General features: G+C 42.1%; 3 protein-coding genes across 6 annotated transcripts in view; 1 reads left to right on the top strand and 2 right to left on the bottom strand.

Annotated features, from left to right (window-relative positions):
* The window catches only part of LOC135509505 (transmembrane protein 117-like), a 68,905-nt gene extending 61,091 nt beyond the window's left edge, over positions 1–7,814 (bottom strand). The window contains exons 1-2 of one of the 2 annotated variants that reach the window (XM_064930229.1): positions 7,407–7,814; positions 5,641–5,947 (exon numbers count right to left, since the gene is read on the bottom strand). In XM_064930229.1, the coding sequence (XP_064786301.1) occupies positions 5,641–5,920 (280 nt within the window). In that variant the 5' untranslated portion in view covers positions 5,921–5,947; positions 7,407–7,814. Of the gene's footprint in view, positions 1–5,640; positions 5,948–6,105; positions 6,465–7,406 lie in introns of those variants that run through there. The other variant, XM_064930228.1, reaches the window with a different exon arrangement.
* Positions 7,815–8,672: 858 nt separating this feature from the next.
* Positions 8,673–19,431, top strand: LOC135509504 (twinfilin-1-like). Its single transcript, XM_064930227.1, has 9 exons — positions 8,673–8,781; positions 10,175–10,255; positions 10,465–10,643; positions 14,148–14,243; positions 14,560–14,664; positions 16,987–17,112; positions 17,520–17,670; positions 17,868–17,989; positions 18,296–19,431. The coding sequence occupies exons 1-9, from the start codon at positions 8,757–8,759 to the stop codon at positions 18,458–18,460; spliced, it is 1,050 nt and encodes a 349-aa protein (XP_064786299.1). The 5' UTR covers positions 8,673–8,756; the 3' UTR covers positions 18,461–19,431.
* A 69-nt stretch (positions 19,432–19,500) lies between these two features.
* Positions 19,501–24,974, bottom strand: LOC135509503 (interleukin-1 receptor-associated kinase 4-like). Of its 3 annotated transcripts, XM_064930224.1 has the most exons (12): positions 24,857–24,974; positions 24,597–24,758; positions 24,295–24,440; positions 23,971–24,156; positions 23,474–23,634; positions 23,278–23,342; positions 22,815–22,929; positions 22,573–22,682; positions 22,251–22,437; positions 20,365–20,427; positions 19,885–20,043; positions 19,501–19,696 (listed from the first exon to the last, which is right to left on the bottom strand). In XM_064930224.1, the coding sequence occupies exons 2-12, from the start codon at positions 24,755–24,757 to the stop codon at positions 19,625–19,627; spliced, it is 1,425 nt and encodes a 474-aa protein (XP_064786296.1). In that variant the 5' UTR covers position 24,758; positions 24,857–24,974; the 3' UTR covers positions 19,501–19,624. The 3 variants fall into 3 exon arrangements, with proteins under 3 accessions (XP_064786296.1, XP_064786297.1, XP_064786298.1); XM_064930225.1 differs by lacking the exon at positions 24,857–24,974 and having other exon boundaries at positions 24,295–24,725; XM_064930226.1 differs by lacking the exon at positions 24,857–24,974 and having other exon boundaries at positions 24,327–24,725.
* Positions 24,975–25,343: the final 369 nt, after the last annotated feature.

Below are 25,343 nucleotides of genomic sequence, written 5' to 3'. Positions count from 1 at the left end.
AGCTAATATCAGCATGAGTAACGCCATCTATTATGCAAGAAAGACAAGGAGCTTCATTTGGAAAAAGGAAATACCAGTGCTCAGATAAAGAGCTTGGCATTTACTGTACAAAGACTCTCATTACTATATAATACTTTTGTCCTATTGATTCTTCATAAATAAGATATTACTGTACATGTAGTGAAGTAGGTGTGCATGGCTACACATCATGTGTCTATGATACATCATGGATGATGTCTCTTCACACAGAGTCACCGTGGGCATCAGTGGCTCTTCTCTGTGCTCTGCTCGTCACTGATTTTTAGGATTACATAACAGCATTGCAAATTTGTTGTGCTGAATGCCCCTTTGTCCCTCGCCATTGCTCTTCATTTTCAATTTCTATCTCTCCCTGCTTCTCTCTATCGCACACTCACTCAATCCCACACATACACCATCTGTTCCCTCTGCACTCTGTGCTCTGTGCTGCTCTGCTCTGTGGCCTGTGAAGTGCATTAGTCCTACCTGGCTTCAGCTCTAAAAAGAGAGAGCCCAGCTAGCACATTTGGTTCCTTGGAAGTTGTGGGAGCGTATGTTTTTGGTTTCACATTGTTTGTGGGAACGAAGCCATGTGTTTCCTGAGCAGTAAAACATTCTGATAACAGGAGTTAACATTTCACCTGTTCCGGGAATGTTTGTTTTTAGGTTGCAGGGGGTTTCGGTCTGATAATTAAAATTATAGGTTATTTGAAGGTAGTTAAACAACATTCTGAGAACATTCTCTAAATGTTGTGAAAGTTTTGTTATGGTTATTATTGAACAATTACTTAACACTAAAAACAACATTTTAAGGCTATTTGGAGGTTTTTGGATATCTTCCTTAAAATGTTCACTGAATGTTTCAATAAGACTTTCAATAACACTGCTAGCTAAGTTTGGATTACTAAACTGTTCCTTTTTGTCTAATCAAACAGACCCAATTTCAAAGGAAACAAGCACTCATTAAGATTAGGTGTGGCCAATTAGTGGTCGTGGCCATCACACATGAACACACTTTCCAAGATAGAGTTTTGTTGACACTGAGAACAGAATGTTTATGTTTTTTAATAATATTCTGAGAAAGTTCTTGTGGTTTTTATGGAACGTTTTCTTCATGTTCTAACAACGGAATTTAAGAGCTAATTTATGTTAATGGGAAGGATTCAAATTTTTAGAACATTCCCAGAACTCAATTTAAAAAAAGAGAGCCATACCCAGCTAACACACAACATTCTGAGAATCATATGTTTCTTAGAGGTTGGTGAGAGTGTAGTTGTCCTATGGTTATTTTGTATACAACCTTCCCATAACATTTTGTACAGGTTTTCTTGTGGTTTTATTTCAATTAATGTTCTCAAATTGTTCAGAGAACTTTAAGAAACAACGTTCTTCTGTGGGAATTTCAGTACAATGTTTTCCTCATGGTTCTATTTAAAGCCATGTTATCAGAACACTCAGAGAATGTTAAGAAATAACGTTCTTCTGTGAGAATTTCTATACTTTTCTGCATGGTTCAATGTAAAGTTATGTTCTCAGTACATTAAGACAACGTTCCACAACAACCACAAGAAATCATTAGTAACAGTCCAAAAAAAAAATTGAAGAATGTTATTTATAAAAATATGCGTTCCGTTCTCAGCATCAACAAAACTATCTCTATCCTCTATCTTGTTAAGTGTGTTTGGGAGTGGTGACACCCACTAATTGGCCACACCTGATCTTAATGAGTGCTTGTTCCTTTGAAATAGGGTCTGTTTGAATAGACTAAAATGAACAGCTTTGTATGAGTTAAAAAAACAAGGCATACTAGCTCCATCCTGGTAGTGCACTGGACTAATCCCATGGATAGAGAGCAGAAGATCATAGGTTTAAATCACACTGACCCCGTGCCACAACAAAAACAGAAATGTGTTTGCATGATTAATGCCTAATCAAATGAATTTCCATGTGTCCTATCGGTGCTTGGAGTTCAAAACTGTTGACCTTATTTTTTTTCTCCCCCTAATCAGTAGTTTGTCTTGTCCCATCACTGCAACTCCTGTATGGACACAGTAGAGGTCAAGAGCCATGCATCCTCTGAAACACGACCCTGCCAAGCCACACTGCTTGCTTAACTTGGAAGTCAGCTGCACCAAAGTGTCCCAGGAAACACCGTACAACTGTGTCAATGTACATACGCTGGCCCGCATGCGTGATGTGACAAGGACATCCCGGCCAGCCGGCCAAGCCCTCCCCAAATCCGGACGACACTGGGCCAATTGTGAGTCGCCTCATGGGTCTCCCGGTCACAGCCAGCTTTGACACAGCCCAGGATTGAACCCAGATCTGTAGTGATGCCTCAAACACTGCAGTGCCTTAGATCGCTGCGCCACTTGAGATGCCCCTAGCTAGCAGTATTATTAAAAGTCTTATTGCAACATGCTCTCAGAATGTTATGTGCTAGCTGGGTATCCCACACCATTCCTAGAACATTGTGGTAAGGTTGTATGCAAAATAACTCTAGGACAACCACGCTCTCACCAAGCTCTAAAAAATATATGGTTCTCAGAACATTGTGTGCTAGCTGGGTTTGAAAGGATTATAATAGAGACATGAGGTTTGGACCACAGGAGGTTGGAGGCACCTTAATTGTGGAGGAAGGGCTCATTGTAATGGCTGAAACAGAATCAATGGAATGATATCGAACCCATTCCATTCACTCCATTCTAGCCCTTATTATGAGCCGTCCTCCCCTCAACAAACTCCTGTGGTTTGGACCATTGGCTTTCTCAGAGGATTATCTACACAATTAACATATTATCTTACCCATTGGTCAAAATATTAGTTTTTGATTGGACATATGGTTCTCAGAACGTTATGTGCTAGCTGGGAAAGGAGCAGACAGTCTACTTTGCTTTCTGTTCTTTCTGTATACCCTGAAGCCATGGGCTTTAAGTGTAGAGCGCTGACCTGAATACACTGCCCTCAGAGGAAAGCCACGCTGACTACCGATTGAAGACCACGTGACAAGATTCCTAGCAATTATGAAAGATCAACAGAACTGTAGGGCTGTAAATGCATTAAAAGATGCCTGCTTTTGTGTAGGAGTAAAAAAGCTAAGTGGATTCAAACTCTCACATTTAGTTCATATGAAAATTAACAGTGGAGGCACCCGGGTATAAAAAAATAAGTAATTCAGAGGATAATTCAATAGATTAAGGCTTGGAAGATGTGGAAGGACAGAGCAGCTATCAGAAATATACCCATTCATTAGCATAGAGGAAGCATAATGGGAATTGTCCCTTTCTCGACTTAAGTGAAGACTACAATTCTATATTTACCGAGCAGCAGCACATGGAATAGTCATGATCCCCTCGGATTCTATTTATAGACTGTAGAAAGATCATCCACGCTGTGACCTCACTAATTATAGGCATTAACATCTCATCTGAGGAAGAAGGCCCGGCCAATATCTTGGGTTAAGTGAGCGGGAAATGGAAGGAGTGAGTTACAGGAAGTCATCTGAGCCCTTTCACAGGGTAAACAGAGGAAGTGCCAAGAAAGGGTCACAGTCAGTGGCAGGTCTGTGATATGCAAAGGAGGGAGGTGGGTGGGTGGGTGAGAAGGGAGAAGTGGAGGGGGAGGTGTATGTAGTCTGAAAAGGGAGGAGAGAGGTAACAGAGTGCTGCTGTACTGTGTTGCAGTTGGCAAAGCATGGCACGTGCAATGCCAGGGTTGTGGGTTCGATTCCCATGGGGGAGCAGTACAAAAATGTATGCATTCACAACTGTAAGTTGCACCGGATAAGAGTGTTGGCTAAATTACAAAAATGTAAAGTGTAAAAAACATGTGGAAGGGGTGGAGGTATAGGGGGTGGTGTGGGAGTGAGACAGAATGTGTGAGGTGACAGAAGAATGGAGGGGTTGAGGCTGATTAAATGCAGTAGAAGAGGACAGGAGGATGGAGGAGCTGAGGCTGATCAAATGCAGTAGAAGAGGACAGGAGGATGGAGGGGTTGAGGCTGATCAAATGCAGTAGAAGAGGACAGGAGGATGGAGGAGTTGAGGCTGATCAAATGCAGTAGAAGAGGACAGGAGGATGGAGGAGTTGAGGCTGATCAAATGCAGTAGAAGAGGACAGGAGGATGGAGGAGCTGAGGCTGATCAAATGCAGTAGAAGGTTGAGAAGTGGTGGTATAATGTGTGTCAGTGTTTAGGATAGCAGGTGTTTCTTTCCCGCCCTAAATTAACATCACAAAAACATCTCATGAGAATGGATGGACTTTTCAGTTGTGTTTGTAGTAGGGCTGACCTCATTTAGTTGACTGGATCATTGTTTGAGGCTGTTGGTCGACCAAAATTGTTTTAGTCGATCAGTGGCAAATATATATTTTTTTAAATGTTATGACACATGATTCACTCCTGTCTCAGTGGACTAATCCATTGCGGAGGCCGCAGGGATGGCACACCAGTATCACCAGTAGTACATTTACTGTTAAATACCATCCTTTCTCATCTACAATGTTTGTTTGGTTACGGTCATTTCTGTTAATGCATTCAATATATTATTAGTCTTACCGTTGTCATTGTAGGTGTGGACACGTTGTTTGCAGTGCCCACAACCTAGGCTACACTTGTGAGAAAACATTTGTCAATTTATTCATTGTCTTTTGGTTGGAGTGCTCCTGTCAATGTTTAGTAAGGACACGCATAGAAGTAGGCCTAGTCTTCCTGGCCTGCACACAAATGTAGACCTATAAATGTACCCATTTGGGGATCTAATACCATTTCTGATTGTCATTTACTCACCACCACTGTGGAGCTTCTCAAAGTACTTTTTTTCTTCGCCTCAAACAGCAAGTAAACAAAGTCTGTTTTGCATCCATTGAGAATGACAATAGTTCCTCAAAGTAGCCTATTTCAAAAAATATTTCCAGCTCTCTCTCTTTAGATAACGACTCAGCATGAAAAGGGGGAAATGTCATGCTCTGATCCGGTGGAACCGTCATTAATTAAAAGGTCTACCTGATTACTTCTTATCTCTTGCGCAAATAGTTTACGGAAACTCTGAGGGCCCAGAATATTTTATACAATGTTGTAAATTAGCTGTAGCCAATGTGATGTATAGGATATTTATTTTTTATCAGGATATTTGTTTTACCTGCGGGCTGCAAATGTTTTTATTTTAGCTATTTTTACATATTGGCAAAGGCAATAGAAGTGACTTTTAGATTTGTATAATTTTCCTTTAGATATAATTTTTGATTAACCACATGACATTGATTTCAAGATATGAAGACTTTATTATAAATCAAATTAAACTGTTCCACAAAAAATATGCATATTACAAAATGTGCAAATCATCAGTAGATGAACCAGATCAGTAGAAATAGTAGAATAACGTGGCACTCCAAATGGAAAAGGTTGCCGACCGCTGGTGTAGCCTATTACCAGCAACTTCAGGAGCTTAATGGCAGAATCAAACATAGGGTGTGTCTATATATGGAAAAATACACGTTTTCAAATTTCAACCAATCTATTGGTCGAAAGAACAGACAACTCTTGGTCGACCAAGATTTGTTTTTAGTCTGAGACAGCCCTAGTTTGTAGGGCTGCATTCTTCATTAAGGCGCGCATGACTTACCAAAGAGCCTGCGGTGGAATATGAACTTCCCGGCAAACATTCCGGTGACAATGGCCATCAGCCACGAGATGACTTTCAGGACGCTCCATCCTCCGCCAGGGTACTTGTTCACTATGAAGGAGAAGCAGTTTCCCACCACAATCATGTGAGCCTCTGTCTGGCTGTGGGAGACAGGGTCCTCGGCGAAGATGAGGAAGTTGCAGAAGGTGACGAGGTAGGCCACGAACAGACGGGACCATGGGTGCTGGAAATAATAGCGGAAGCAGGGATCTATATCCATCTTGAAGGACCCCAAGCCACAGTCCACCTGAAGAGGGAGAGAAGATCATTGCCTGAGTGAAATCCACAGTGGATTACAATGGAAACATTTCTGAGATTATAGAGGAAATAACAGATAAATCTGTCCAGATTGGTATTATTCTAAATTCAGACTACTCAGAATATTCTGTACTGTGATCATCATACCAAGAGCAGGACAGACAAGCAGTCCGTCATCCAGACTGAGATTATCTGAGAAAAACATCAGGGAGAGGTCCTAACTCCCATCTATCAGTCTGCTCAACAGTGCAGCCTCAGAGCTTCGTCATGGTCGTCTACTCCTCAAAATGGTGTCCATTTGCATTTATTTTAGATTTCTCTTCTAATCCATTAATTTGCCAGGGATGCCCTTTGATTTCAGAGGTTCTCCAGAGACCCTTCCCTCAATCAATTAGATCATGTAAAAATACAGTGTCACACAAGGAAGTCTCTTGGAGCTCACATTAAGTGCTTAGTTGCACATCCCTCAGATTTAGCACCATCATGCTGATATTTTGGTTCCACTGCCGGGCAGTGCTTGGGTCAGTTCCCAGCAGGACAGTAAACCCTCTGTATTTATAAATCTGTCGCCTATTATTCATTCCAGGACTCCACCTCATCACTTACTCACCCACTAACCCACCCACTAACCCACCCCTTGACTGCCTTGCCTTTTCCGGGCGCTCCCAAATCTGTACTCTTCTGCCTCCGACCCGGTTTCCTCAAATATCCACACTGGGAATGTGTATGATCATGTAAGGCCCCAGATTAAGAGCAGTGTCAAACTGGGCTATGTGGATATTACATTTCACCAGCATCATGTTTGTCTTGCTGTAATGTGCTACCTTAGGTGTTGTTGGTGTTATATGGCTCAGCTCACAGTGGATGGTCTTTTAATCAGAAGAGGCAGAGTGAAGCATCCCTCTATCAATCATTAAGACTGAAATATGATTCATCATCTATGTGATGATGTAGATTGCTCACTGAATAAATCAAATAAATCTACACCCTTCCTCGCAGCATGTTTTTCTTCTGGACCACCTTAAGAAATATGCTTGCTGCTGTACTGACCAATAAGAAGGATGTACATAAAAAACTACAGGAAATTCAGTACACAACATCCATAACTGAAGTGTCCCCTTCTCTCCATCGTTCTAGCTATTTCTGGTTCTCATGTGAGCTCAATCATTAAGTCGATGAACACATGCATCTCCACATCGTCACAACAACAACGATGCTGTGGTGTGTCTGCTAATGTCACGGCAGATCTAGTCCATCTCAGATAACACTAGATCCCTATGCTTTAGCAACCCCGAATGGAATTATCTGATTACACAACTGAAACCTAACCCTTGCACAATAATGGTGTGCGCAAGCCATCTACATATAGATTTCATGAGAAAGCATCCCCTGTACTTTGATATGGATAGTCTACATGCACGCCACGCACACGTACGCCACGCACTTACCCGTTCCACGCTGCTTTGCGTTTCCCTCTCAATCGGTATTGTAAGGACGAGAAGCCCCGCTCGGCTCTCTCTTCTGCCTCATCAAGCCCTGCGAGCCGACAGCGGCGCTCTAATCGTCGTAACTACGAGAGGGGTAAACACGGCTTGCTCGGCTGTGGCGGGATTATCTATGCGACCTGTTGTTGCTAAAACAGAGGCACCCCCCAAATCCTCTGCCATTGTGCTGGCTGTCCATGCAGCGGCGGGGCAGGGCAGCGAGGCGCTGCTTTGTCAGCACTGGTCTCTGTCTGTGGTGATGACGCTGGAGAGGCGCGCTGTGGATATATGCTTCTATCCGAAAGACGGGCGCAAACCATCAGTGCGTTGCAATGTAACAAACACATTGAGCTTCCACTGGTGGCAGGGTGATTTCCCTAATGCGATATTTATTTATTTCCTTATGAAATCTGTATTTATATCAGGAGGGGAGGGGATGAAATCAGCAGACAGGAAGCATTTGAAAAAAAGTATCGTGGTACTGTACCATTCCAGATGTTGTGTTAAGCAGGCTTTCACAGCTATGTCCTCACATCACCGAAAGAGGATACATATTTCCTAGGTTTACACTAGGACGCAACTTGAATTAATCAAAACATCATTTGCACAACAAAAGGCAAATATTTGCAATAGCCTATTGGAGTAAAACACAATTATATTGAATATTGCATAATGCTTTTTAATTCCAAAGGCAACTTTAGGCTAAACAATTGAATCCATCTACATATTACAGTCCCCTGCCAAGGCTTTAGGATGAGATAACTGAGCCTACAAAAAAATATGGAAATCACAGATGTGGGCCTGTAACAAAGTTCTTAGTCATTGCAATGTGTGATACATCTTCATATAGCCTACATCTAATTGAATTGAATGTAGCTTATAGTTAAAGTTATTGTCCACTGCCAAGAAATAGCCTACTGATACTGATTATAGGCCAAATGTGTAGACTCGTATCTACAGCTATTAGGATACAATGTAACAAATGTGACGTGCCCCTCAAGCTGGACTGTAGCATATAGCCTATAAAATAACTAGCTCCTCCGTTCCAGAGTGTATAGAAAACGATCCGACTTCCTGAATCATGAGATAAAAGTATCGTATATATATATATATATATATGCTTGTTTTGTTGTCATTTGAATAATGCAGGAACGTAATAAATAAATTCGTGTGTTTTAAGTCTTATCGTGACATGTTGAACCACGTGACCATGCTGATGATGACGACATATGAAGTTACTTTAGTCAGCTTCCTACTTCCTTACCCTGGCTTGGTTCTCTCCTTCATCTTCCTTTCTTACGATAAAAAGACAAAATGTCCCACCAAACGGGCATACAGGGTACCTATTTCAGTTACATTCTATTGTTGCTTTCTTGGCATGTTTGAACTGTATATATCTCAATTGAAAAATCTGTTTTTAATCGATGTTTAGAGCAAGCTCATTGGAAGTGCGGATTCCTGTAAGTAGCGACTGTAGCTAGCCAGTTAACGTAAGCGAGCTATCTGTGAATTATTGATTTTCTGTTAAGAAGTAGCAGCAGTAGCAATATGTCCAAAAACAATGGCAATATCTGCTCCAGCCTCTGCTCAAGCGAAAAATAAACATGTTTTTCATGCTGGTCATTTTGGCTCGGGCAACGCCTTCATTGAGACAGTTGGCGTTCAAATGTAAAATGGTCCAGACAGCCGCTACCTGAACCTTTCAGACGCACTTTCACATAGAAAATGAGCTCACTCACAGCCTACACCAAATTATCTGAATGCTTTCAACCCAATGAAAGATGCTTTTGGTCATGTAGTGCATGTGGACACCTGCTCATCACACATCTGATTCCAAAATCATGGGCATTAATATGGAGTTGTTCTCCCCTTTGCTGCTATAACAGCCTCCACTCTTCTGGGAAGGCTTTCCACTAGATGTTGGAACATTGCTGCTGGAACTTGCTTCCATTCAGCCACAAGTATTACTGATGTTGGGCAATTAGGCCTGGCTCGCAGTCGGCATTCCATTTCACCCCAAAGGTGATGATTTTTACCACTTCAGCACTCAGAGGGCCTTTTCTGTGAGCTTGTGTGGCCTACCTATTCACGGCTGAGCTGTTGTTGCTCCTAGATGTTTCCACTTCACAATAACAGCAGACATTTGACGAACATCCTATGACGGTGCCACGTTGAAATTCACTGAGCTCTTCAGTAAAGCCTTTCTACTGCAACTGTTTGTCTATGGAGATTGCATGGCAGGGTTCTCAATTTTATACATCTCTCATCAACGGGTGTGGCTGAAACAGCCCAATCCACTCATTTGAAGGGGTGTCCACATACTTTTGTATATATAGTGTATCAATATTTGTTCATTTTCATTTGCACAGGTATTGAATTATTTATGCAAGTGATAGGCTACTTAAACAGGTAACGTTAGATGGTGTCGTGTGTGACGTTAATATAGTTTTCACAACATGGGTGCCTGAGGATCCTATTCACAAAACCGGTGTATATCGTAACCTTGACCATGTCCATCTAAATATTAGTGGTGTGATCCAGTCTGTGATCGGCTTAACTCTTTGGGGAAGGAGATTGCTTAAGGTCGTATGTATTCATCCTACGTTGCATCCTATGTTCTCTGTATGGTCTTATGTGAGGGATAGGCCAGTACTAGGATGGTGTCCTAGATTTCAGTAGAGGCTTCTTCCCATAATGCAAGAAACAAACCCACTTAACATCTGTTTTTCCAGCTGGTAACGATGTGAAGGATGTCTTTGCCAGTGCAAGGAGTGGAAACCAATATCGACTCCTAAAGATTGTGATTGAGGATGGTAAGAAGTGTTTATTTTTCCACCAATTTGATCATAAATAAACAGATCTAAAGTTTGCCACGAAGGTTGTTTCTTTCAAGGGTAGGCCTATATTTCAGATCATTTTTAGAAGAAAAAACAGTTACCATGATTTAGGAAAGCCCAACAGATTTAATACACCAATATTACGTTTTCACTTTGAATGCGCAACTACTGAATTTGTGTTGCAGAGCAACTTGCTTTGGGCGTGACCAGGCAAGCATCAAAGACATGGGACCAAGAGTACGACTCGTTAGTCCTGCCTCTGCTAGAGGACCACCTGCCATCTTATATCCTGTACCGACTGGACTCCTCCAACAACCAGGGCTACGAGTGGATCTTCCTGGCCTGGTCACCTGACCATTCTCCTGTAAGCAACTCACCTGACACAGAGACGTCAACTTCCCTGTTAACATAAGTTCCCTCTGCAAATTATGTGGCACAGTTGTGTCAATGACACAGGTCTCCCTTTACATGCTCACAGTGACAACGCAGCCTCTCAGCAGATTTATTTTGTGTAGAATAGCTTACTTATAAAAAATATATATTATTTGTCACATGCTTCATAAACAACAGGTGTAGACTAACAGTGAATAGTTATTTATGGGCCCTTCCCAACAATGCAGAGAGATAATAATTTAAATAAAAAAGTAATAATGTAATAATTAACAATAACTTGGCTGTATACACGGGGTACCAGTACAGAGTCGAGGTAATTGAGGTAGATATGTGCATATAACTAGGAATAAAATGAGTAGGCAACAGGATGGATAATAAATATTAGTAGCAGCGTATGTGATGAGTAAAACAAGTTGGTGCAAAAAGGGTTGATACGGATAGTTCAAATAGCTACCCGGGCTATTTTTTTATTTAGCTGTCATTGCTTGGGGGTAGGAGCTGTTCAGTGTCCTGTTGGTTCCAGTCTTGGTGTATTGGTACTGCTTGCCGTGCGGTAGCAGAGAGAACCGTCTATGACTTGGATGGCTGGAGTCTTTGACAATTTGTAGGGCCTTCCTCTGACACGGCCTGGTATAGAGGTCCTAGATGGCAGAGAGCTTGGCCCCAGTAATGTATTGGGCCTTACACACTACCCTCTGTAGTGCCTTGCGGATGCAACTCTCGATGGTGCAGCTGTGTAACATTTTCTGAGGACCTATTCCTGTGGGGGAATAGGCATTGTCGTGCCCTCTTCACGACTGTCTTGGTGTGTTTAGGACCATGACAGTTCGTTGGTGACATCAAGGAACTTGAAACTCTCAACCTGCTCAACTACAGCCCCGTCGATGAGAATGGGGGTGTGCTTGGCCCTCCCTTACGTGTAGTCCACAATCATCTCCTTTGTCTTGATCACATTGAGGGAGAGGTTTTTATCCTGGCACCACACGGCCAGGTCTCTGACCTCCCTATAGGCTATCTCGTTGTCATTATCAGGCCTACCTCTGTCCTTAACAAACCTAATGATGGTGTTGGAGTCATGCTTGGCCATGCAGTCATGGGTGAACAAGGAGTACAGGAGGGAACTGAGCACGCACCCCTGAGGGGCCCCCGTCTTAAGGATCAGCATGGCAGATTTGTTTTTGCCTACCCTTACCACCTGGGGGCGGCCTGTCAGGAAGTCCAGAATCCAGTTGCAGAGGGAGGTGTTTAGTCCCAGGTTCCTTAGCTTAGTGATGAGATTTGTGGGCACTATGGTGTTGAATGCTGAGCTGTAGTTAATAAATAGCGTTCTCATGTAGGTGTTCCTTTTGTCCAGGTGGGAAAGGGCAGTGTGGCGTGCATTGGAGATTGTGTCATCTGTGGATCTGTTGGGGTGGTATGCAAAATGGAGTGGGTCTAGGTTTTCTGGGATAAAGGTGTTGTGAGCCATGACCAGCCTTTCAAAGCACTTCATGACTGCAGACGTGAGTTTTACGGGTCAGTAATCATTTAGGCAGGTTATCTTAGTGTCCTTGGTCTGCTTCAAACATGTAGGTATTACAGACTTGGTCAGGGACAGGTTGAAAATGCTCGGACTACACGTCCCTGTAATCCTTCTGGCACCTCCTTAATGCACTTATTAATGAAGCCGGTGACTGACGTGGTGAACTCAGTGCATCGGATGAATCAGGAACATATTTGAGTCTGCTAGCGAAACAGTAGCTTAGCATATGCTTCATTTGACCACTTCCTTATTGGTCGTGTCATCGGTATTTTCCGTCGGGAGTTAGGATATAGTTGTGGTTAGATTTTCCAAATGGACGGCGAGGGAGAGTTTTGTATGCGTTTCTGTGTGTGGATTAAAGATGATTTAGAGTTTTTTTCACCTCTAGTTGCACAGGTGACATGCTGGATTTCAGTGTCCTGCATTAAAATCTCTGGCCACTAGGAGCGCCGCCTCTGGATGAGCATTTTCTTGTTTGCTCATGGCCCTATACAGCTCGTTGAGTGCGGTATTAATTTCCCGGCCTCGGTTTGTGGCAGTAAATGGACAGCTACGAAAAATATAGATTAAACTCTTATTAAAAAGTATGGTCTACAGTTTATCATGAGGTGTTCTAACTCAGGCGAGCAGAACCTTGAGACTTCCTTAATATTACAGCTGTTGTCATGAGAGACACGCACGTCCCCTTTGAGCTTACCCGACACTGCCGTTTTATCCTGCCGATGTATAGTAAAACCAGCTAGACGTATGTTATCCATGTCACTGTTCAGCCACGACTCAGAGGAACATAGGATATTACAGTAGGTCCCGTCGATAGGATAGTCTCGAACGGAGCTCGTCCAGTTTGTTCTCCAGTGATTGTACGTTTGCCAATAGAACCGAGGGTAGAGGCGGTTTATCTACTCGCCAACGTAGTTTTGTCACGGTGCCTTCTCTTCCAAGTCTCGGGATTAGAGGCTGGACCGGAGTGAGCAGTATGTCCTGTGTCGCTGACTCGTTGTGAGTAGAAAACTTCAATCAAATTGAGGTTAGTGATCGCCGTTCTGATGTCCAGAAGTTATTTTTGGTCATAGGAAATGGTGGTTAAAATCAGCTATAACACACAAAATAGCATAATTGGTCATTCCAGCCATTAGTGCTCAACTATTTGTTAGCCTATGTGTAGTTTAGCTGTAGTGTAGTGCAAATGGGACGTTTTAGCTTTTGGCCTGCTCTTTATGCAGGTAACATCACAAATGTTGCAAATTGATGTAATGACTTGGTTCTCATTCTCAGAGTAATAAACTCAACGGACACTTTGAAAGCGTCTTCCTAGACGGTCAATACAGCTGCATTCAATTAGTTGCACACACTATATACCTTCCTCCTACAACCATTCACTTCTGGTGTAGACCCTCTAAACCTCAGCACTCCCTCAGTGACATGAATAAGTATATTTCATATTCTCAGAACCCAACAACATAGAATGAAAGAAATTGAGCTCTACCTGATTGAATGAAGTGGTTCAATAAAGACTGAGGAATGTTGCAGGGACAGGAGGATAAATGCTGTGGTAGAGAGAGTGTATAGACTAGCATAGCATCCTATTCTAACAGACCGGGCAGGGCTCGACATTCCTACCCACTATCCGGAGGCGGCGTGCCACGGGTCCAGGCATATCTGGAAATCTGCAGAGGTTTCAAAACACACAAAGCAAATGTTCTAAGACTGGAACATCCCAAATGGGCTGTGTTCATCTGGTGCTGAACCAGGCACAGTTAGCTATCCCATGGAAAAAGAATGGAAGCATGTGTTGAGTTAGCAAGAAAATGATAAAGAATTGTGTTTGAACAACAAGAGTAAAATCACTGCAATTCATTGATGAAGTAGAAAGGGGATGGAATAGATACATGTTAAGAGGCAGCTTTTCCAGTACCCCTTGGTGTGTTCGGTAACACATTCTATTTCAAACAGGTGCGACATAAGATGTTATACGCTGCTACCAGGGCCACAGTGAAGAAAGAATTTGGCGGAGGACTAATCAAAGATGAGCTCTTCGGCACCACAAAGGTTGGTTAGATTATCTGTGTGAGATTGGCTTGTGAAATCCTCTTACTTCGAGGAGCTGATTTGCCGTCTGCTTTGCCATTCAACGGTTATTGTGATCGGAGGTGTCCTTTTTTCCCCTGCTCAAGCGGGGGCATAAACATTGAAGAACGTTCCGGTATGAGATTGCTTTAAAAAGCTCATCAGTAATTTGGCATTCACATTATCACACATATATAAGATGGAGGGTCGAGTATTGTTAAATATGTATTGTACATGAGTAGTAGTTGTGTATGTCGATGGCTAACTGCTATGTGGTCCACTCTCCCCGCTCCCCCAGGAGGATATGTCTTTGAGGGGCTACAAGAAGTACCTGGTGGCCGAGGCAGCACCGCTACCACTCACTGCTGCCGAGGAGGAACGGAGGCGGATCAAACTCAGTGAGGTACGCACACACACTCACGCAGAGAGAACGGTATTCACACTTCCTGTGATGTTTAAAAGTAATTCTGTGTAAAAGTTGTTTTGTTGCTTTAAAGTGTTAAATGGGTGTGGATTCAAACGTTTTCTTTCAACTAAGACATGTATTGTAGGCAAACCTGCCTTAAGTTTTAACTTCCTTCCATATTATGAAATGAGTGGTTCTGACCACTCAGGACAATTCACAGACAGAGCCCCTGCACAATAAACCCATAGCATCTGCTTTTCATTGTGTTCAATCCAAAAGACACCGTGTTGAATATTAATGACGGCTGGTGATACCCCTCCCTTCCCGTAGACCACAATGTCAGCAATACAGCAGTGGATAATGCCGACCTGGCGCGAAGAGTCACTGGAAAGGTGCTGATGCGTTGGAACTGCAGGATGTTGGCAGATATGACTATTAGTCCCATATGGGTCGAGACTCAGGTTTATAAATGGGTTGTTTTTGACAGAAATGTCATGATGCATTGTAAGCATAGATGTTGTCTCACTGAAGGACAGGTCTTGCACTAAAATGTCGTTCGTCAGCCTATATGAGGGGCCACCCTTGAATGTTGATGATGAATGATCATTCAATACTTTGCATTGATTCTGCATGGGAGAGCACTTGGTCAAGGTCACACCACTGTGCCTGTGCTTGGCTCCACTGATAAGATTGGGGGTTACACTGCTATGTGATAGTCCGATGCTTTACTTGCCACTAATGACGACGATGCTAGTTAAGTGCGCTTTTGTCTGGTGTTTCGATTATAAAATGTGATGAACCAAAAATAAGTAACACATAGTAACCTGTGCGTCTATTTTGAAAAGCTCGGCCTCAACTCAAACCACAGCGAGTGTTCTTTAAAGAGGAAACAACATTATTGCTGTGCAGAGTTCACCCTGTCTGTCACAAGACTTGTCTCCAACTCCATAAAAGGAATTAGTCTGAGAAGCAGTCCGTCACGCTCCTAAATGCAGCCAGTAAAAAGCTAGAAGGGAGAAAACAGGAAGTAAGGGTAGTATTTCTCCCAGTTGTTGAAGGAAGATAATAACATTAATCTGTGTGGGAGGAAAGTGGCTTTGAAATGTGCCTGGAGAGAGAGAGAGAGGCTGCCTTGACTAAGTAGTTGGATAAAACCCACAATCCTTTTGGTACACGAGGTGGGTGCACCGCATGTGCTGCTCAATCATGTGTATACAACCTGACAGCTGTTCATTCAAAGAGAACAAACAGAGCACTAAAAATGGAGGCCATCCATCAGTATAATCCATTTCCAGTCTTTCAGGTGATTTAGAGGAAGTGCCTCATCCCTCCAGTCTCTCCCGCCCAGATATAGAAATATCAGCCACATGAGTCATTATCCCCGATGTGGAGAATTTGAGAGGGGATGAATGTTCTATATTGTTTTTGCCTGGTATTTGCTTGATATTAATTTTAAGGTGGCCTCGTCTTCCTTAGGAAAGAGATCTTATGATCTCGAAGGGACTTCCTGGTTAAATGATAATATTGATTGAACCACTTGCGCTACCACTAGTGGGCTGCGTGTTGACTATGGTAAAGGTAAAGTTGTTTTAGTTTTTTCAGTCAATTTCGTGCTGTCTTCACAAGTGTGGTGAATATTCTAAACTCTTAGTACAGTGTCTGAAGACGTCTTTCACCACATAACCATTGATCCAAAATATAAGTTTACCGGGAAATACCATGAACATTGATTTAATCACCAAAACACAACATCTTCTGAATGTGTTTGTTGTTTTCAACCAGTTAATCCAATGATGAGCAAAAGAAGCCAGATCCAGTGAGCACCATAATTCATTGGACAGTGACCATCTCAGATTTTTAAAACTTGCTTTGAAGTCAAATCTGTCTAGTCATCATTATAGTAGTTCAGTATATATCATACTTTGTTTCTACTTTACAGACATTTTCATGATGTAGTTCTCAAAATCTGTAGTAGACCAGTTTAAAATCTATAGTAGTCGGATTAAGTAATAGTAAAACGGATTTTAACAAATGCAAAGAGAATCATGTCAATAGTGAGCATTGCATTGTGAAAGGCAATTACTTTATATGAACAAGCTTTGCGATGTGAAACATGTTTATAGATAACACTGATTTTAAGTTGTGTGAAAAAGTGACTCTGATTTTGTGTGTTGTACTTAGTCAATTGAAAATGTGCGTAGAGTTTTGAAACTACTTTTTTTTTTATCGGCTTGTTTAGAGTTTTGTACTAAGATTTGTGAAAATTGCACCAAAGCAATTGAACAGAACTGTAAAGTTTTCTCTGTGCTGTGTGTTCAGGTGCAGACTGACATCAGTGTAGACACCAAGCAGCAGACACTGCAGGGAGTGGCCTTCCCCATACATGGAGACGCTGTCGAGGCGCTGGAAAGATTCAAGGACAAACGAGTCAACTACGTACAACTTGTAAGTCGTCCTTCCCCCTCTGTCGCTTTTCCAGGTGAGTCCGTTGAGAACAAGTTCTGTTCCTTCTTTATACTCAGGATTCTCTTCAGAATGACCAAGGAATTTTGGAGTCGGGAGTTTTATTGAACGGTACAATGTGGTTCTCTTTTTGACCAAAGCGTCATTGTCAACTCTCCTCATTGAAATTCAAGGGCTGGTGTCACAAGATCAGATTTGGGGACAAAGGCATAATTGTGACACTTTGAGCTGGCACTGCCTGGTTCTCGCTCCTCTTTCTCTAAAGTCATAATGAGCAGGTTATCAAAAGAGCTATTCGATAAATCACACAAAACTGAAATGACACTTTATTAGAGGGCAATTTTCCAACTGTCATATCTGGTTAATTCATAATGGTTTCATTTCAATAGGAAATCGACTTTCCCAACGAGCTCATTAGGTTGTCTAACACTGAACCGACCGAGGTGAAAGATCTGCCCAAGAGGATCCCCACTGAGTCGGCACGCTATCACTTCTTCCGCTACAAACATTCCCACGAGGGAGACTACCTGGAGTCCGCTGGTATAAAAATATATATAAAAATGTTACGTCATTTCTTTTCACAGAGAAACACAACAGAATTGTAAGCAACTTAACACACCCAAGCGGTCATGACTTTAACTTCAGTAAAATATGAAAGATTTATCTTTTTTTCCCACAAAGTTCTATATCTCTTGATTGTGATGGGACATCTTCCATTGTTGTTTTCTCTTCTGCAGTGTTCATTTATTCCATGCCGGGGTACAAGTGTAGCATCAAAGAGAGGATGCTCTATTCTAGCTGTAAAAATCCCCTGGTGGACTTGGTTGAAAATAACATGCAAATTGACATTTTGAAGAAGGTAAGGACCAAAAGGCCAAGTTATTTTATTAGAATTGTAACACAATCAATACAAAGTGTTGTTAGTAACATTTAAGTGTTCTCTGTGTTTATTTGGAGAGGGTCTTTCTTAGGGTTCAGGAAAGTATCAGTAGGTTCAGGTTTTTTGGGATAATTACATTTTAAATTCATGAAGTATATTGACACTCCTATTCTAATTTTCCTCAGTGTTTCAAATTGGAATTTCAGTTTACTTCCTGAATTGACTTCAACCCTGCTTTTGTTAACAGTCCAACTCCGCACTATTCATGTGTTTGACTGTCCACAGCTGGAGATAGACAATGGGGATGAGCTGACTGGTGACTTCCTGTATGAGGAGGTCCATCCCAAGCAGCATGCACACAAGCAGGCCTTCGCCAAGCCCAAGGGACCTGCCGGGAAGAGGGGCGGACACCGCATCACCAGACCACCTGGAGATGGAGAAGAGAACTAAACGAACATCACCCCCCCCACACACACACACGCTCCATAATGGAACATTCCAAGTGATCATGGAGGGAAAGCTTATTTGACGCAACCTTAAAGCCCATCCAGAGACTGAACTATGCACGCCAAAAGCCAACTTAGCTGAGACACACACCTGAAAATATCCGTTTGTAGCCTGTCAAATTGAAGGTTCTACGAGGGCGTAACTGCATTTATTCGCAAAGTAGTTTACTGAACTATTCAGAGGTTAGAACAAGTTGACTAAGAAAGGTTTTTACACTGTTGTTGCTGAGACAAAAATGTGCTGGTGCAACTAATGTGAATTTGTGCCAATGTGACGAACCCTCCATGAGTTGTTCACATGCTTGCATTCCTCTTACAGTAGGTCAATTTGTTATGCGTTTCCTGTCCCCAAAGCTGAGACAAACGTCTCCATCGCTATGTGTGCACAGCTATGAAGAGGTCTAAACCCCCCCCCCCCCCACAAAAATATATTTGCTCACATCATTCTTCATTTTAATAGTGCAGTTTATTTTTTATATTGGAAATTCTTTTTGATATAATTGTGGTTTACATAAAACATCTGCTGTGAAATGTACTTTTCTATGCAAGTGCTGTACATACATGTGATTTAAAGGTCTTGTCTGTACTGATCATCTATCTAGTGTCAATGAGGGTCAAGTGACAGAGACAACAGGGGCTTCCAGTATTTCACATTATTGATGCATCTCAGATTACTCCTTCAGAGGAAGCTAAGTTGCATATTGTGTGCATGCAAGGTGAGAGTCCCAGAGACTGGGATGGGGATATCAAATGGAATTTGTTTCTGCCACAGTCACTTGTCTACTGATTATTGTAAGGCAAACCACTAGTTTAACACCTCATATTTGGACAAGGGAATACCTTCTCATGAGAAGTGTCATGTTTGGTCTTAAGTTGTTAATTTTTAAAAAGGAAAATAAAAATATTTAAATCACACATACTGAATGGCCTATATTTATCTACTTGTCCAATGATACACTTACAGTACATATCAAGCAATTCAACAAAGATGGAAAATATATTTATTATTTTGGCAAAAAATACAAGACTGGTGTAACATGTTTGGTCCTTTTCTTCAGCAAATTAAACTTAAGGAAAATGAGTGAGGGATAGTCGTTCTTCCTGTTGTCTATGCTTCACTCTGGGGTCCCAGCTGTTCCAGTGAAATGCTTTTGACAACATCTTCAAGCTCTGTCAGGACCTATTCAAATATTGACATTTCAGTGTGATATAGACCATAAGCAGCTAGTAGTAAGCATTGGCTCCCAGCTAGTAAGCGATTGTGTTGATCACTAACAGCTAAGCACCACAAAGTACCCATTGCTACTGCATACCAGTGGAAACGGTATCGTAAACCAAAGAGCTACCAACTGTAATGGTATCACACACCTCTTCCATCAGTGGCCGTTTGTTCTTCTTGTCACTGAGACAGTCGCTCGCTAAGAAGTAGGTCCTCTCCACCAATGGCAGGTCCCAGTCTGTCATCTTCTTGTCCACAAAGTCCTCCAGGGCCATCTCCTCCTCATCAATCTCATCTTTCATCTCCATCTATAACAGCCATAAATCATAACAGTCGTAACAAACCGCTGAAACACACACAACCATCAGCCACTGCCTGCAGTGGTAACTACACTGGCAGACAAGAGAAGTAGAGCACTGCCATCTATAATCTACAAATGTGGCCTTATGTTCCACCGGGAGCAAAGAGTAGAAGGTTAGTAAGTATTTGCTGCACAAATAACTGCCTTTTTGATTGATACTGTAGAGTAAATCCTTTTCTTTAGATAACATGCATTCATGTGTACTGTATTGGGGGATGGTGAAGTCTGAAGAGTATAGAGAAAGATTCCATTGTGCTGCTTTGCTCACCAGGAACTTGGGATCACGGTTTTCATCGACTGGCGGGAGTCCTGACAATATTTCTAGCAACACCTGTAGATGACAGAAACCTTAAGATGAACCACTTGGCTCCAGCTAACAACAGGCCTCTATATATTATATATATATATATATAACTCTCCACTAATAATAAAGTATGCTATATCGAAGATACTGTACCCAGGACTGTCAGGCTGAACACAAGACAGTAGCTGTTGGTTTATGACCAGGTTCAACCAGTTCAACACACAGATGACCTGACCTCATATTAGACTGCTGACATTAGAGAAGGTCATTAATGTCATACAGTACTGTTCCCACACTTTCCATTATTAGCCTAAATAAACATTTGCCAACATGTTTTTTTTAATGTATCATTGTGGAGCAACCTTTAATGATATTTCATTGTGAAATTGATTGGCTGGTAGACTGGCAAAGGTACATGATTCTGACTTACGGGTACGATAATTATGTGTGTGTCAGTAGTTTTTGGAGTCTGGCACTGAGGTAAACTGCTGAACTGACAATTCCATTTCATGAGTTTTACTTACGTTGCAGTTTCTCAATAAATTCAATATTCTTGTCACTGTATCTTCTAGGCTCTATTTAGGTCTTTATAGTGATGGTGAGAAAGGAAAAACTAACACTTTACCTGTTTGTCATAATGGTGTGGTGTAGCAACATGAGGTGCTGCCAAAATTGACCCTTCGCTAAGCCCCTCTTGGTTACTGTTACAACTTCGGACAACATTTTCCTGGGCAGCCCAATTCCCCATTCAAACACTCGCGAAATCCCCTAACAATGTTCTCAAACTGTGTTTCTAATACACAATGAAATGAAACACAGACTACCCCTTGCTAATCAGGAAACTCTTGGGTATGTTATGGTGGACTGTCATTATAATTCGCCAATAAACTGGCCAATAAACAGAAAAGATTAAGAGGGGCAAAAGAACACAGACACTGGACAGAGGAAGATTGGAAAAAGTGTTATGGACAGACAAATCTAAGTTTGAGGTGTTCGGATCACAAAGAAGAACATTCGTGAGATGTAGATAAAAATGAAAAGACGCTGGAGGAGTGCTTGACGCCATCTGTCAAGCATGTTGGAGGCAATGTGATGGTCTGGGGTGCTTTGGTGGTGGTAAAGTGGGAGATTTGTACAGGGTAAAAGGGATTTTGAAGAAGGAAGGAAATCACTCCATTTTGCAACGCCATGCCATACCCTGTGGACGGCACTTAATTGGAGCCAATTTCCTCCTACAACAGGACAATGATCCAAAGAACAGCTCCCAACTATGCAAGAACTATTTCGGGAAGAAGCAGTCAGCTGGTATTCTGTCTATAACGGAGTGGCCAGCACAGTCACCGGATCTCAACCCTATTGAGCTGTTGTGGGAGCAGCTTGACTTTAAGAAGTGCCCATCAAGTCAATCCAGTTCATGGGAGGTGCTTCAGGAAGCATTTAGCATTACCTAAAAAAAATACAACTAGAATGCCAAAGGTCTGCAAGGCTGTAATAGCTGCACATGGAGGATTCTTTGAGACAGAGCTAGCTAACCACCTGAGCTAGCAAACAATGTAACAAAAGTATAATTTTTGATTTGAAAAACACTCCATTTAAACATACTTTTTTTTTTAGAAAACTATTTTGCCATAGCCCTCACTGGCTTTCATGCGAGGTGTCGGACTTGGTGACAGTTGCTATCCATTGGTTGCCCAATATTCTGGGGCGGGGCTTAGCAAAGGGTCAATTCCACTTGTCATGTGATGTTGCTAATCATCAAATCAATGCGGTGTGGATTTCACATTGTATTGTATAACGTCTGTGCATTGTGTTAGTTCCTGACATTTGTGTAGCTGTAAAGAACAACTCACCACTCCAAAACTGTAGATGTCAGATTTAGGAGTGATCTCGCCCCTGAGTGCCTCATTTGCCATGTATGCTGTTGTACCCACAATCCTCTCTGTCATCACTGTCGCCGACGATCGCGTGGCTGAGGCTCGGGTCAGCCCAAAATCGGAGATCTTCGGCACAAGCAATTCATCCAGCAAAATATTACCACTGCCAGATAGAAATGATTTAGCACTCATTAATAACATTGAGACTGATATGACAAGGTTGTCCGTCCATGATTAAAATGTCTAAAATATGATAAAGTGCCATGGGAAATGCATTATAGAAAATGTTCACAGTTACCTCTTGACATCTCTGTGGACATGGTGGTTGCTGTGCAGATAATCTAAGCCTCTGGCCGTTCCCACAGCGATCAAACATCTCCTGTGCCAGGAAAGAGGAGGGCTACCATCCTACAATGAAATAAATATAGTCACAAAGACAAAGTACATGTAAAAGGTCTCTCTTGCTAAAAATCAATTTTTATCTCAACGGTTCTGTATAAATAAAGTGAAGGGAGATGCCAGGCGGATATGTATGCTTACCAAGCAAGCCAGACGATCTAGCAATGAACCATTGGACATGTAAGCATACACCAAACAGGGGTGATGGCCATCACGGGAAAAGCCAACCATGTCTACTAGGTTTTCGTGTTTCAACCTGTGAAAATAAGAGGGCTCTTATCAGACAAATAGTGGCCTGTTCTTTCAACATTAAAGAGAGTCGAAAGTAAATCAAATCTACTCAATCTAAAAACCAATCTCTGGAGAGTTCCTAATTAAAGTCCCGCTCTAAGATATAGGTCGCTCGGGACATTTCTCTGTTGATTTTTTGTTAGCGGAGACATAGGAGGTAGATGTGTTGTCTGATTGTGAGATATTGAGCACACGCAAGCTATTGATTCCATTAATGGAATAGAGGTGTAATGACGTGGTCGCACAGCAGGTCAGCTAGCGTACAAGGACTCCTCACAAAACAACAACGGACGAGCAGAAAAGAAACACCTACGCCATAAGAGTTTGAACCTCTTGAATGAACTGAACGCTCAGCTCTTCAAGTGAGATGTCTTCCATCTAAAAAGAAGGTGACAGAAGTTTTAGTCACCATTGAGAATGTGCTGGATAATCAAATATGGACAACAACTCGACTCGCACACTGAACAAACAATAAGGTGTTAGTGCCAGAGAGAACAATTAACACCTACTGAGTGTAGTTTCTTCACTGCCACAGGTTTGCCATTGATGAGGCCTTTGTAGACCGTTCCAAAGCCGCCCTCACCAAGTCTGCTCCCACCGTCACGCACTGGCCTCTCGTCAAAATTACCAGTTATCTTCTTCAGCTCGTGGAAAGAAAGCCTGAGAAAACCTAAGGATCAACGGACAAACCTGTTTATGAGGATAATTCTTAGTGCAGTTATCATAGTTTATTGAGCACTGCACATATGCTGCCACCTACTGGGTGTTGTGTGCACTGTGACACACACACACGACTGAACAGGTTCAATCTAATAGGCCTAGTTTACACATTTCATCTCACTAAACACAATCTATAACAGTATCCTGTCACCATATGTGTCTCATTAAACCACAAGTCAAATAACCTATAAAGCTAATCTATATGAAATCTATAACCACATGTATCACTAGGTTCTGGACATTCCGTACACCTCCAGTGATTATAACACATTTATATTCAGGTCACCTGCAGTGCCATTGGGTTCTGGGTCCTCCTGTGGCTCCGAGGTGCTGTCTGGTGGTGGCTGTTCCTTTGTCTGTGCCTCTGTCCTCCCCAGGGGTCTTGTTGCAGCATCGCTGTTGCCTACCATCTCTTTGTCTCTGGGAGAATCAGGTGGCTGGGGGACTGCTGGACGGGGGTTGTTGATTGCATCTGGGTAAAACATAAGAATTTAGATACAAATAACTGTTGAAATAAATACACACATGAAGGCCAGACCAGAGATGAACAGGCAGTCAAAATACTAGAAAGTCCTTGATCTAATGCATATTGCCTACTGTAGTACCCAACCTGGTAGAATAATACTGGCTGCAGCCATTAACCTGTGGCTCATCAGAATGTCCACTAACTCTCCCACGGTGCTGTTAGATGTCCCCCAGTCATTCAGTAGCTCCATGGTAGGACTTCTTCCCTGTAAAACTACTGCTTCAAATCGCCTGTTATATGAAGGTTAGTTCAAGAATGGAGCAGTAGAAAAGGGAAACAACCCAAAACATGTTACAAAATATCATGCAGGCTTGACAGAAGGTAACAACTTGTTATGATGGCGATGGTGTCACTGCCGTCAGAGAAGTAGCTGATTGGCACATTACCTTAGATGTTGCTGAGAGTACCTCGGCTCCCCTGTGGGTTTATGTATTGAAACAATAACGTCTTTCCAGCTGTCTTGAGGGTCCAATAAGTCAGACAGTTTTCGTCGAACCCCATAGTTGAGGTTTCGAATAAATGTAGCCGATGTTATTGTGTTGCTCATCCTGAAAAAGAACGATCACACATGTTCTACAGTCGTGTTTTTCCATCATGAGGAAACACTTAAAAGGCAAGCGTTACAATTGTCATCCATGGCGCTTACCTCGGTAACGTATCTAGATATCGTTTATATATATATATATATATCTATTTCCTTGTTCATTGAAGTACCCTAAAAAAATGTTTTTTTTTGTTCCCGAGATTGAGCAACTTCCCTAGTGTAAAAAATGTACCACGTGACATGGTTCCACTTTTGTCGTCGCTGTAGCATGTATTGTAGGTTAACAACAGTGCTCTCTTGTGGGAAATGTTGGAGACACAATTATATCTGCCAATGAGTTTAAAAGCTCTGTTATTCTTCTCCACCAAATAGTAGTCTTCCCCATTCCTATATCTGAGAATACCCTTGGAAGCATGCAAGTCGAGATGCTGTTGTGATTAAGTCTAGAGGTCTGGCGCATATACATCAACAGTTATAACGAAATAACCAGGGCAGAATGCTGTGCACGCTTTGGCAGCCAGAGATTTAATTGCTCTTCCGGAGTCAGTGAGAATAATCATTCTCTCTTCTCATATATATATATATATAT

Source organism: Oncorhynchus masou, chromosome 22, assembly GCF_036934945.1.
Source record: "Oncorhynchus masou masou isolate Uvic2021 chromosome 22, UVic_Omas_1.1, whole genome shotgun sequence".
Taxonomy (NCBI): Eukaryota; Metazoa; Chordata; class Actinopteri; order Salmoniformes; family Salmonidae; genus Oncorhynchus; species Oncorhynchus masou.
This window is presented reverse-complemented; position numbering and strand designations above follow the sequence as displayed.

What these genes read in the sequence shown, in the direction of transcription:
- LOC135509504 (XM_064930227.1), top strand. Translation starts at nt 8,757, where the DNA reads ATGTCCCACCAAACGGGCATACAGG. An exon ending in GGTCACCTGACCATTCTCCT is followed by an intron (nt 10,644 to 14,147) that starts GTAAGCAACTCA and finishes TATTTCAAACAG; the next exon opens with GTGCGACATAAGATGTTATA. An exon ending in AGACTACCTGGAGTCCGCTG is followed by an intron (nt 17,671 to 17,867) that starts GTATAAAAATAT and finishes TCTCTTCTGCAG; the next exon opens with TGTTCATTTATTCCATGCCG.
- LOC135509503 (XM_064930224.1), bottom strand. Translation starts at nt 24,757, where the DNA reads ATGAGCAACACAATAACATCGGCTACATTTATTCGAAACCTCAACTAT. An exon ending in AGAACCCAATGGCACTGCAG is followed by an intron (nt 23,635 to 23,970) that starts GTGACCTGAATA and finishes GTTGATCCTTAG; the next exon opens with GTTTTCTCAGGCTTTCTTTC. An exon ending in TAGATCGTCTGGCTTGCTTG is followed by an intron (nt 22,683 to 22,814) that starts GTAAGCATACAT and finishes ATTTCATTGTAG; the next exon opens with GATGGTAGCCCTCCTCTTTC.